This window comes from Pteropus alecto, unplaced genomic scaffold, assembly GCF_000325575.1.
Source record: "Pteropus alecto unplaced genomic scaffold, ASM32557v1 scaffold125, whole genome shotgun sequence".
Taxonomy (NCBI): Eukaryota; Metazoa; Chordata; class Mammalia; order Chiroptera; family Pteropodidae; genus Pteropus; species Pteropus alecto.
The window spans coordinates 4,245,933-4,258,518 of record NW_006436888.1 but is presented as its reverse complement, the minus strand read 5'-3'; the positions used below and the strand labels follow the sequence as shown (position 1 = coordinate 4,258,518).

Sequence of the window (12,586 nt, the reverse complement as noted above, 5' to 3'; positions counted from 1 at the left end):
AGAGCATTACCCCCCCACCCCGCTCCCCACCCCTCAAAAATCCCTTTTGGTGTTTGTTGTTTCTTGAGTCTATTTTATCATTTCTTTGGTTGTGAATAACCCTATAATAACAGCATTCAGTAAAGCTGAATGTGTTTTGGTTAGGGAAATAAGCTTGTTTCAATCATATTATGCTGAATAAAGTAATTGAGGGCATTTTAACATTTAAAGTTGTGTATGCACTTTCTTTCTAAACTTACAACAGTCATAAAAGCTTTCTCCATGTTGAAATCTGTCCTACAAACCCAGTTCAAAGTATCCTGTTCATTACTCAGTATTTAAAAATTACCACAGGGGATCCAGACACTAGCCATTGTCTTCTCTGGCCCTGTACTTGCCCTCCCACAGGCCTCATCCTGTAGACTTCCATTGTACTTGGAGCGTGCAGCAAGGAGGTACTCTTGTGCAAAGGCCCGAGTAACTGGGCATCGGACGACATTCCAAGCTCCCTATTTTGTTTTAAAAGAGGCACCATCTTTTGAATGTTTAGGTTGATCGTTTAGCAGTAGGCTGTTTGGGGAGGTTTTCAACTCTAAAATGTACTACTTATTGGAAAGCTGATGATAGTGATAATGGTTTTATTTTCAGAATGCTTCAGATTTTTCAGCAAACCCTAATGAGAATGCTCAAGATAAACAGGGCTTTTGGTAATTTTTTTTAAAGCTGATGGCTAAAAGTTATTACTAAACCGGGATACTCTATTCATAGAATTACCTTGTTCAGAATTTCTTAAATTCATGTAGCCTAACTTTCCATCTTGCCCGATTAATTCTACTGTTTTTCCTCATCTGTAAAGCTGAAAAAATAGTAAATGCTTTGCCATACATTGCTTATGACCTTTCAAAAGAGAATTTAAATTTAGTAACTTGTTTCAAATGACATGTTAAATTATCAGAGTCAATGCCTTTACTTTTGCCTTTTCTAATAGATCTCTGCTCCCTCTTTTAGGCCAAAGGAGGGCTTTCTGGTTTGTTCGATGGGGCTGAAGTTGTTCTTGGTCCTGACACTTCTATGGAGCTCTTGGGGCCAGTTCTACCTGAACAGCAGTTTATTAACCAAAAAATGAGGCCTGGCTCTGGCATGTTATCCATCAGAGTCATCCCAGATGGACCAACTAGAGCACTCCAGGTGATAATTTATCTTAAGAGCTGACATGAATGAATCTCAGTGTGCTTTTTTCCCTCCCTAATGATTAGTCAGTCATTCAACAAATATTTATTGAATTATTTATGCTGGATATGAAGATACAGTGTCCTCATTTATAAAACGGGGATAAGACCCACCTCACAAAGTTGTTAGAAGAATTAAAGTATAAGTAAATGTAAGATGATGTAAAATATAAAATATAAAAATTAAAGAATGCCAAGAACAGCACATATTAATATTATCAATCATTACAGTATACTTACATATTATATATTTAAATGATTGACCTATTAATAACATTAACAACAAGAAGATGCGAGGTCCCTAATCAGAAAAGTCAAACGTTGTGTTACAAAAGTAGGATCGGAGGGTGTATGGAAAGGATTTTTAGTCCCAGATTTGGAGGCTGGAGGGGCTTCCTAAAAGAAGTCATGTTTAAGCTGCGATCTAAAGGTTAGCTGAGAGGACTAGCCAAATCAGGAAGGAGAGGAGTAGGGCTGGGCCCTAACGATGAGAGTGTTCCTTCAACAGCTATTTCTTGAGCACATATTAGAGCCAGGCATGGTTCTAGGTACTGAGCACACACTGGTGAGTGGACAGACAGAATATCCTGCCATCTTGGAGCTCACATTCTAGTAGGTAGACAAACAATAAGCAATAAACATAAATAAGTTATATAGTATTTGGGAAGTTGGAAGGCCTGGAGATAAAAGAGGGTGACCCAACTGGCACATGGAATATGCTAAGAAATAAGGCTGAGGATAGAAGCAGGGGCTAGATCATTAAAAGCCTGGGTTTTTTTCCGTGTCAACAAGGAATCAGAGAATGACATGAAATCATTTCAGATCACTCACTCTGGCTCCAGTCTGGAGAACTGGAGTAGAGTGAAACTGGAGATAAAGACCAGTTAGGAGACCCTTGCAGTAGTCTAGGTGAGAGATTGGATGACCTGAACTAGAATAAATAATGGGGTGGAGTTAGGAGATTGGAGAGAAATGATTGAAATGAATAGGAATGAACGCTTATTAAGGAGTAGAGTCAGTCAGATTTGGTGATGGAGTGAAGGTGAGAATGAGAGAGAGGAAGGAGGCAGGAATGGCCTCCAACTTCCTGCTTTGGGCAACTAGGAGCAGCACGGTAGTCCATATCGCTAACTAATGAACACGAGGTCGACTTCTGCTTCCGGGGAGAGTGGGGGTTACATTTTGGGCTTATTACGTGTGTGATGGCTACATGAACATGTCAGAAGTCAGTATAAATATGAGTGTAAAGCTCAGAGGAGAGATCAGCACTGGAGATATGGACTTATCAGATCCGTATCTTAATTCTTAGAGAACTAAGGAAAAAGAAGTTGGTGTGTAACAGCGACCGCTCCAAGAGAGGGCATCATAATCCATAATACCTTTTTAAAAAAAACACCCCTCTTTAAGGCAAAATTGAAGGCAAGATCTTGAGTTTTGCCTGTTTTGACTTGAGCTGTAATTCTAGGTCACCTGTAGATAGACACGTAATCGCACTAGAAGAGGCTTTCCAGGTCTACAGTGTGTTGTCTGCCATGTAGACTTAAAACCAAGTTTGCGTCACAATTCCGTAAATCTTACCTTAGTGGTGCTTTGGAAACATTTAACTTCTGTCGGGTTATTGAGCATATAGTGAGTTTTGACTGACACAGTTGATATGGGACAGGTTTCACTGTGGAAGTATGAGCCTTCTTAATGCAGTGTTTGATTTGACCTCAGATCACAGATTTCTCCCAACGGAAAAGTGACCGTTCATCCTACGAATTGGATGAGCTTCCTGTTACTGAACAAGAGCTGCAGAAACTGAAGAATCCAGATAGAGAGCAGGAACTGGAAGTAAGTTTAAAATATCGCAAGTCTATTTCTTTATCATAAATTTGGTTAGAATTTTGCTCTGTAGTTTTCTCAGTTTAGATCTCTTTTCTTTCTGCTCTCAACGAATTCTAAATATGGATGTTGCTTCACGATGTTTAATATTATCACAGCATGAATGTGTGAATATGTTAGCTGAGCGACAGGCTACCGTTGAATCAGAACGTAGCAGATGTTGCTAAAATGAGATGGCAGTAAAGAAAGCTAAACTCTCTGACTTTAACTGGACCGAAGGTAGAGAATAATCAAAATAGATTTTTGGGGGGCCCCAGTTGCCTGTGACATCTTCCTTCCCCTCTCCCTGTTTGGGATTTGGGAAGAAAGTGTAAAGTTTAAAAAAGAACATGAGATGAACACGAAAAAGCACACTTATTTCATATTTATTCAGTGATTTTTTAAAAATCAAAGACCTATCTGTAAAGCAGTGTGTTGGATATTATGGTAGTTCAGTGAATAACTTATTATGAGCTTGCACCCCAAATAGGGAAAAAGATTCCCAAACTATTATTTTCCTGTAGTGAAATACAGAATATCATCAGTGCCCTGACTGAGGTGTTACCATGTCAGACTGGGGTTCCAGTCGGGGTGGGGAGATGACGGAATTTGAGCCATTAGGGTGAATAATATGACTCTCCTCAGAGGGTTTCATCTGCTCAGAGGTACAGTAGAGGTATTTAAAGCCATTTATTTCCTTGTATTCTCTTGGCTACCTTGAGCTCTGTTTTAAATGTCAAGTGTGTCATATTTTGGTTTCCTTTCAGGTGCTTGTGAAGTTGGAAGGTGGAATTGGGTTGTCCTTAATTAATAAAGTTCCAGAAGAACTGGTCTTTGCAAGTCTTACAGGAATCAACGTGCACTATACACAGCTGGCAACCAGTCACATGCTCGAACTCAGCATACAGGATGTGCAGGTAAGGGGCAGGGGTTCAGAACTTGTCAATCTTGTGTTCTTGCTGAACACCCAGCCAGATCCAGTGTTTGACGTTCTAAACACTTCAGTGCTTTGGCAGAAAGCTAGAGATGTGGAAGATATAAAAAATTCAAATCAAACTTCTAAAGATTAAAATGAAATGAAAAATACACTGGATTCAATGAATAGCACATGACCATTGCAGAAAACAAAAGTTTAGAGAACTTGAAGACATGACAGTAGAAATGTCCGAATTGAAATACATAGAAAAACAGTCATACCTCATTTTATTGTGCTTCGCTTTATTACACGTCACAAGTATTGCATTTTTACAAATTGAAGGTTCGTGGTAACCTTGCATTGAGCATATCTGTCGGCACCATTTTTCCAACAGCATTTACTCACTCCGTGTCTCTGTATCACATTTTGCTAATTCTCACAAGATGTTAAACTTTTTCATTATTGTTACATTTGTTACGATGATCTGTGATCAGCGGTCTTTGATGTTACTGTTGTAATTGTTTTGGGGTGCCACGAACCACTCTCGTATAAGAATGCATGCTTAATTGATAAGTGTCGTGTTCTGACCACTCAACCAAATGGCCATTTCCGTGTCTCTCTCCCTCTTCCCTGAGACAGAACAATACTGAAATTAGGTCAAGTAATAACCCTATAATGGCTTCTAAGTGTGCAAGTGAAAGGAAGAGTCACATGTCTCTCACTTTAAATCAAAAGCTAGACATAATTAGGCCTGGTGAGGAAGGCGTGCCACAAGCTGAGACGAGTGAAAACTAGGCCCCTTGCACCAAACGGCCAAGTTGTGAATGCAAAGAGAACATTCCCGAAGGAAATTAAAAGAGCTACTCCAGTGAACACACAAATGATAAGAAAACAAAACAGCCTTAATGCTCGACATGGAGAAAGTTTTAATGATCGGGATGGAATATCAAACCAGCCACAACATTCCCTTAAGCCAAAGCCTAATCCAGAGCAAGGCCCTAACTCTCTGGCAGAGGTTGAGGAAAGAAACCATCTCCGTAACATAGACATAGAAGATGCAGCAAGTTGTCCAGAAGATCTAGCTAAGATAGTTAATCAAGGTGGCTACACTAAACAACAGACTTTCAGTGTAAACAAAACAACTTAATATTGGAAGAAAATGCCATCTAGAGCTTTCAGAGCTAGAGAGAAGAAGTCAGTGTCTGCCTTCAAAGCTTCAAAAGATAGGTTGACTCTTTCGTTAGGGGCTAATGCTCATTTACCATTCTGAAAATCCAGGGCCCTTAAGAATTATGCTCAGTCTACTCCGCCTGTGCTCTGTAAATGGAACAACAAAGCCTAGATGACAGCATGGTTTACAGCATGGTTTGCTGAATATTTTAAGCCCGTTGTTGAGATCTACTACTCAGAAGAAAAGATTCCTTTTAAAAATATTTTTGCTCATTGACAGTGCACCCAGCCACCCAAGAGCTCTGATGGAGACATACGATGAGATGAATGTTTTCACACCTTTGAATGAACACAACACCCGTTCTGCAGCCCATGCCCATGCATCAAGGAGTCGTTTTGACTTTCAAGTCTTACTGTTTAAGAAATACATTTTGTAAAGCTATAGCTGCCATAGATAGTGATCCCTCTGATGGATCTGGGCAAAGTACATTGAAAATCGTCTGGAAAGGATTCACCATTCTAGATGCCATAAAGCAGTGGTCCCCAACCTTTTTGGTACCAGGGACCAGTGCTCCTATGAGAATCTAATGCCCGATAATCTGAGATGGCGCCGAGGCGGTGATGCTGGCACTGGGGAGCGGCTATAAATACAACCGAAGCTTTGTTTGCTGGCCTGCTGCTCACCTGCTGTGTGGCCTGGTTCCTAACAGGCCATGGACTGGTACTCGTCCATGGCCCAGGGGTTGGGGACCCCTGCCATAAAGAATATTCATGATTCATGAAAAGAGGTCAAAATGGCAACATTAACAGGAGTTTGGAAGAAGTTGATTCCAACCCTCATGTATGACTTCAAGGGGTACAAGACTTCATTCAATGGAGGAAGTTAACTGCAGATGTAGTGGAAATAGCAAGATAACTAGAATTAGAAATGAAGCCTGAAAATGTGTTCAAATTGCTGCACTCGTACGATAAAACTAGAACGAATAAGGAGTTGCTTCTTATGGATGAGCAAAGTGGGTTCTTGAGATAGACACTACTCCTGATGAAGATGCTGTGAAGATTGTTGAAATGACAACAAAAGATTTAGAATATTACATATACTCAGTTGATACAGCAACTGCAAGTTTTGAGAGAATTGACCCCAATTTTGAAAGGAGTTCTGTGGGTAAAATTCTATCAAACAGCATCGTGTGCTACAGAGACTGTAGAGTCCATTGATGAGGCAGACTGTTGTTGTCCTCTTTTAAGACATTGGCCACAGCCACCCAGCCTTCAGCAACCACTACCCTGACCAATCAGCAGCCATCAACATTGAGGCAAGACCCTCCACCAAGCAAATCGCTAAACGCTCAGATGATGGTTAGTGTTTTTTAGCAATGTACATACCTTCTTTCATTAAGGTATGTACATTGTTGTTTTAGATCTAAGCTCATTCACACTTATGTGCACTGAGAAACCAAAAAATTCATGTGACTCACTTTATTACGACATTTGCTTTATCACAGTTGGTCTGGAACCATATGTACAGTGTCTGAGGTATACCTGTAATCCCCCCCTGAAAGAAAACAGTATCTGTTACCTTTGGGACAACTTCAAGCAACCTAATATATGGATAATTAGAGTTCCCAAAGGACAAGAGAGAGAAGGGGACAGAAAAATTATTTGAAGAAATTTGGCCATAAATTTTCCAAACTTAATGAAAACTATAAACTCAAAATAGCAACTCAAACTCAAACCTAAACACACACACACACCGCATGAAGGAAAACCAAGGTATATCTTAATCAAAATACTCAAAACTAGTGAGACAGTTAATTAAGAGGATATTTCTATCCTGAATGTTTATGTAGAGCTTCCAAATATATGAAGCAAAAACTGATAGAACTGAAAGAAGAAATAGACAAATACACAATTATAATAGAAGATTTCATTACCACTCTGAATAATCGATAGAACAAATAAGCAGAAAGTCATCAAAGATGTACTAGATTTGAACAGCACTACCAGCGAACTAGACCTAATTGATATTTATACAGCACTCCACCTAGCAACAGGAGAAAACAGATTCTTCTCAAGTGCACATGAAACATGTTCAAAATATGTTTTTGGACCACATTGGGACCATAAAGCAGTTCTCAACAAATTTAAAAGGGTTCAAGTCACAGAGAATAGGCTCTTTGATCCCAGTGGAATTAAAGTAGATATAAGGGGAAACGGTTAGGAAAATCCCCCAAATATTTGGAAACGAAATAATATACTTCTGAATAACCTATAGATAAAAGAAGAAATCAAAGCAGAAATCAGGAAACATTGTGAACTGAATGAAAGTGAAAACAACATATCAAAATTTGTGGGATGCTGCTAAAGCTGCTTAAACAACAACAAAATAAGCATAAGAAAGGAAATAATAAAGATCTCAATGGAAATCAGTAGAATAGAAACCAGCAGCTATTGTAGAAAAAAATCAAAAGTGATTCTTTGAGAGGAACAATCTGATCAGGAGAAAAAAGAGAAAGCACCAATTATCAATATCAAGAAAGGAAGAGGTGCCAGACAAGTCAGAAAATTGACAGTTCTCTAGTAGAGCGGAGCTTTTGGGGGGAGCTGCAGACTCCTCCCGCCAGGCTGTTGTGTTCTTGATTGCAGAGCTGTTGGTGTTTGAGGTCATCGTGGACCAAAGAAGGGTGAATGAGAATGACAAGTGAAAATGCCACAGAGCTCACTGTTCTTCCTGAGTCTTAACTAATTTTCTCTGACAAACGATTTCGAGATTGTTACAAACCTTTGACGAACTTTTAGAGTTCTGAAAAAGTTCATTTTGATGCTTTTTGCCAGAGTTCTGTTGTCATGCTGTCAAAACAACTCCTCTCTCTTAACATCATTCCTGGGATCCTTCTCCTTGCCAGCTTCCACTGAGATCGAAATGCTATTATTCTCGCCGGTCTTCAGTGAGAATATATTTTTCCAACTGCTGTTGAGATAGAGTCAGGTGGCGAGGGTACGTTCTGAGCGGCCTCCGTATTATGAGACCCCACTCAGAGGTCAAAGCGAGAACTGAGCCACTGGTCTGTTTTTGTTTTGTTCCCTGCCTTTTCACGTCCTAGGTGGACAATCAGCTCATCGGTACCACGCAGCCTTTCATGCTCTATGTGACTCCCCTGAGCAATGAGAATGAGGCCATTGAGACAGGCCCTGCCGTGCAGGTGAACGCGGTGGAGCTCCCCAGTAAGAGTGCACTGACCAACATCTACAAGGTGGGCTTGGACTGGGCGCGGTTCTTGTGTCCCCTCACAGCCGAGCGTCATGGGTGCAGTGCAGGGGGCGGGTGCAGATGGTCCTTGGGGGCTGAGTCACATGTGACTTAACACATGGTGCAGAGGAATTGACAAGCACTCCTCTTAGCACCCGACATTCTCAACTGTGTGTCCGGTGACCTTGCAGGTGGTAGTACTGAATCCACAGGGGCCGCAGTCCGTATTCCGCAGAGCGAATTCTCTGTAGGAAAGCATAGCATCTTCTAGATTGATCAGGACCAGGCATTTTAATGACCTAATGCAGATAGATCATTAAAATTGAGTCATCCAGAGACTATTGGAAAAGGGGTGGTCGGGACATTCCTTATGTAAAATACCTCACCATTTACTAAGATAGACAGTCCAAAGTGATAAACTTTCTTTCTTGGAGAACTCTCCATGTACAAGGAGCTGTTACAGCAGCAAATTCTAGAAAGGTAGGAGCTAAGGGATTGCTTCACGTATTTCTGGTCCTTTATCACCGGTGTCGATGAGGTCAAGCCTGCACGTGGCCCTCAACTCCACAAGCCCAGTCGTGCTGCTCCTTAAACTAGCCGCCACCATGTGAGTTCAGTCTGCAAAGTTCACCACCGCAGGGCGTCTGAACGTGTCATCCTGACTAACATGACACAGGCACCCTGGGAACCAAACACTACGGTGGGGAATTGTCTACTAAACATCTAAAAGTTTTGGCTAATTGTAACAATGTAGATAGAGAGGTGAGCCAGAAATAATTTGTCAATCTGACTATAACATCGCATGAGTAAAGAAACCGTGTCCCGTCACTGAGGCCTTCTCGATGGCGCAGCAATATTTAATGAAAGTTTTTTCTGGTGTTCACCCATCACAATTTCTTTATCAGCGTTTCTTTATCTCTAGCATCTGATGATCACAGCTCAGAGATTCACGGTGCAAATTGAGGAGAAACTGCTCCTCAAGCTGCTAAGTTTCTTTGGCTACGATCAAGCGGAATCAGGTAATGTTGAATGTTCTAGGTTTGTCCCCGGGAATTGGCCCGAGGATGGCATTTTCTAGTCTGCTTGTGAAAATAGGTATTTTGGGGTACCTGACTAGCCCCCTTTCCACTTCATAGCCCGAGCTAGGAAGCTAAGGTTTGTGTTTCAGTTGTTCTCTTTCAAAGTACTGCTTGTTGACAGATTGAGGTCTATCCGTACATGAAGGAAGCCGCCCGGAGGTGCCCCAGAATGCCAGTACGCTGTTCCTCTGTGTTTTGTATTTTTTGATTCACCTACTTTAGGATAACGGAAACGTTGCTTGTTATCCAGCAAACCACCTTGTTTCCTAACTTGTGTTTATTAAACAGACTCAGGGCCAAGAATCAGAACTCCCTTTGGCGGTTCTCTTTGGTTTAGTTGAGGAAAGAAATGGGCTGGCTTTAACTCCTTACCTTTTGACATTCCTACCCTTATGCCTTTCAGGTTTTTAGTTCCTTTACTTCGGGGAGGGGAGTAAGAAGGACTGCCGAAAGCCTTTTCTGGCAGTGCTACAGGAATAACAGGCATTGTCTCTTTTTAGATCCCTCACTGTGGCCTGTGCAAGACTGTATCTAGAGCCTAGAATGAAGTCAGTAACACTTAGTCTTTTGAAGACTAAAGTAGATATTAAGCCTGAAGGAATGAGAAGATTGAGATTTTTATGTTTATTGCCCATGTTGGCTAGAGAAAAAAAAAAATCACCCGGATGTGCATACATGTGTACATACGTACACACAATGCACGAGAAATAGTTTAGCGCTTTTTTATCCGAGACTTAAAATTTTTAGTTTTAAGTGTATTTGGGACCAAGAGCAAGATGCTGTCTGTTTAATGCTGTGTTTTCCACTTCGGGTCAGAATGCCAGTTTATTTTCATATAGACAGCCACTGGAGAGCCTGCCTTCCAGGTAGCCTTTCTCTTTCGGTATCTTCCTGAGAATTTACTTCAGATTTGATTGGATATGCTTTTCTTGTAAGTTTCTCTATATAAATTTCTCCCCCAGCATTGTATAGTGAGTGAATTAGCCTTCTGTAAAATCCTCGCCTGCCTTTCATTAGACTGTATCTTCTGCCTTCTTTAGCTGTTTCTGTTTCCTAAATACAGATAAACAGGTTTCTATAACAATATATATATATTTTTTAACCTATTTCCTTTTTTCTCTAAATAGAACTACAATAGCTTATGGTATAAATTTGTTTGATGAGTAGATATGTACAGTCCTTTTGGTTTTATTTCTAAGGCACATGAAGCCACATGAACATTAGCTGCCCAAACGGGTGGGGTACAGTATCAAGTCAGAGAGCACACTGCTGTGTTTTAGCCCATGTTAATCCTTTTTACTTCACGAGAGAATAAGTAAAATACATGCCTCAATGGTGCTGTTTAGAGGACGGCCACCCTTTGGGGAGAGAGGGTGCTTCTTGTCATAAAGTCGGTTCTTTACAGCCTGCAGTCTGTTTCTTTTTAAGGCATTATGTTTTGTTCACATTCATTATTTATTGGTCATGTTGTTCATTATGATTCAGATAAACTCCACTCCAAGTACTTATTTGAATATCATCTTATGAAATAAATTCAGAAAATCTAGGTCATTTATAATAATAATAGCAACAACAACAACACAGTTTCTGGAAAACTCATTGCCAGCAGACACACCCATGACCTCTGGCTTTCCCACCTGGGTTATTTTTTCCAAAGTTGATATCTGCCAGATGATATAGAGCCACAAATCAAAAGATTAAGCTGTTGTGCTTTTTTCATAAACAACATGAAACAGATCTGCTTTTAAAAGGAAATGGCATCATCAGGATACTGTAGATATTACTGAACCCTGAAAAACTAAATTAGAGAGATAGATGTTTACCTTTTTAATGAATTTTTAAAACTGTGAATCAAATATTTAAATCATGACACTTCAGGAGATTCAATTTTTTATTAAACAATTCTACCTTTGTACCAGAGGTGGAAAAATATGACGAAAACCTCCACGAAAAAACAGTTGAGCAAGGCGGAACACCAATTCGATACTACTTTGAAAATCTTAAAATCAGCATTCCCCAGATCAAGCTGAGTGTGTTCACCTCCAACAAGCTACCTCTGGATCTTAAGGTGAGTTGATGTCTGGACAAGTTTTTAAAAATGACTTTTCCTTAGATAAGGATGAGTGTGTTTATTATTTGCTTTCTCTGTCCCCTGTCATTTATAGCAGATATTTTTACAGGTTTCGTTTTTTAGAGGGTCTGTTGACTCATTATATATAGAAGAATGTGTCTTTTTTTTTTAGTGTTTAAGTATGACTTTGCTAAAGATTAAGGAGTAACAAAAGAGCAAACACAGAATTACATTAGGACCCGTCCCCTCTCCTTAGCTCTTGGCTCATCTCAGTGAGGTGAACGCCTCCTTCCTGGAGCTCCTCCCAGACTCAAGAGGGAAGCTACAAACCAAGGCAGTGTCTCCCTTCTGTGCCCAGGATCAGCCTGTCCTCCCAGTCTCTCAGTGTCCGCCTCATCTTGAATGGCCGACATTAGAAATGTCTGCCACCTTCAGGGAGGACTCAGCCACATACCCACTACGCACAAAGATGCGGCCTCGCCTACCCCTATGCGTGCCCGACAGATCCAGTCTGAATACCATCTTCATTTTCTGCGATAAAATCTATTTTAAATAAAGGGTGGGGCTGAGATTCGAATCCAAGCCTGTCAGTCTCTGAAGTCTCCCTCTCTTTTTCTTCTATACTGTGCGGCCCCACTAGAACATGAGGAGTCAGAGAATTTTAGGGGCACAGTAGCCCTCAGGTGGTCCCCTTGCGCACTGAACAAGGATGCTGGAGTTGGAAGTGTTGTGTCTCTCGAGCCCGTGTGGGTAGTGATAGCAGGAGGAGAAGTCAGGTGATCGCTGGAGTCTTTCCTTAGGTCGAGTGTAAATCCACCTCCATCAGGTGTACCCACTGCTTCTGGCCTTTTCTTCTGTTGCACTTGATGATGATCATCAAGGCACCCACTCTCCTAACCTCCAGCCTAAGGCTTTTCCACCACCCACTTCTGCTTCCTTTAAGATGCTCTAGGATGGTCTCTCTCTTTGAATAGGATTAGCTAGAGAATGAACAAATAAGCAATAAACCTGGAATCATACATTCACAGA

General features: G+C 40.8%; 1 protein-coding gene across 6 annotated transcripts in view; it reads left to right on the top strand.

The window, feature by feature from the left end:
- The window catches only part of VPS13D (vacuolar protein sorting 13 homolog D), a 216,589-nt gene that overhangs the window by 116,157 nt on the left and 87,846 nt on the right, over positions 1–12,586 (top strand). For all 6 annotated transcript variants that reach the window (XM_025048627.1, XM_025048626.1, XM_025048628.1 and 3 more), the window contains 6 exons: positions 988–1,167; positions 2,925–3,041; positions 3,839–3,988; positions 8,262–8,411; positions 9,330–9,426; positions 11,406–11,554. In XM_025048627.1, the coding sequence (XP_024904395.1) occupies positions 988–1,167; positions 2,925–3,041; positions 3,839–3,988; positions 8,262–8,411; positions 9,330–9,426; positions 11,406–11,554 (843 nt within the window). The remainder of the gene's footprint in view (positions 1–987; positions 1,168–2,924; positions 3,042–3,838; positions 3,989–8,261; positions 8,412–9,329; positions 9,427–11,405; positions 11,555–12,586) is intronic.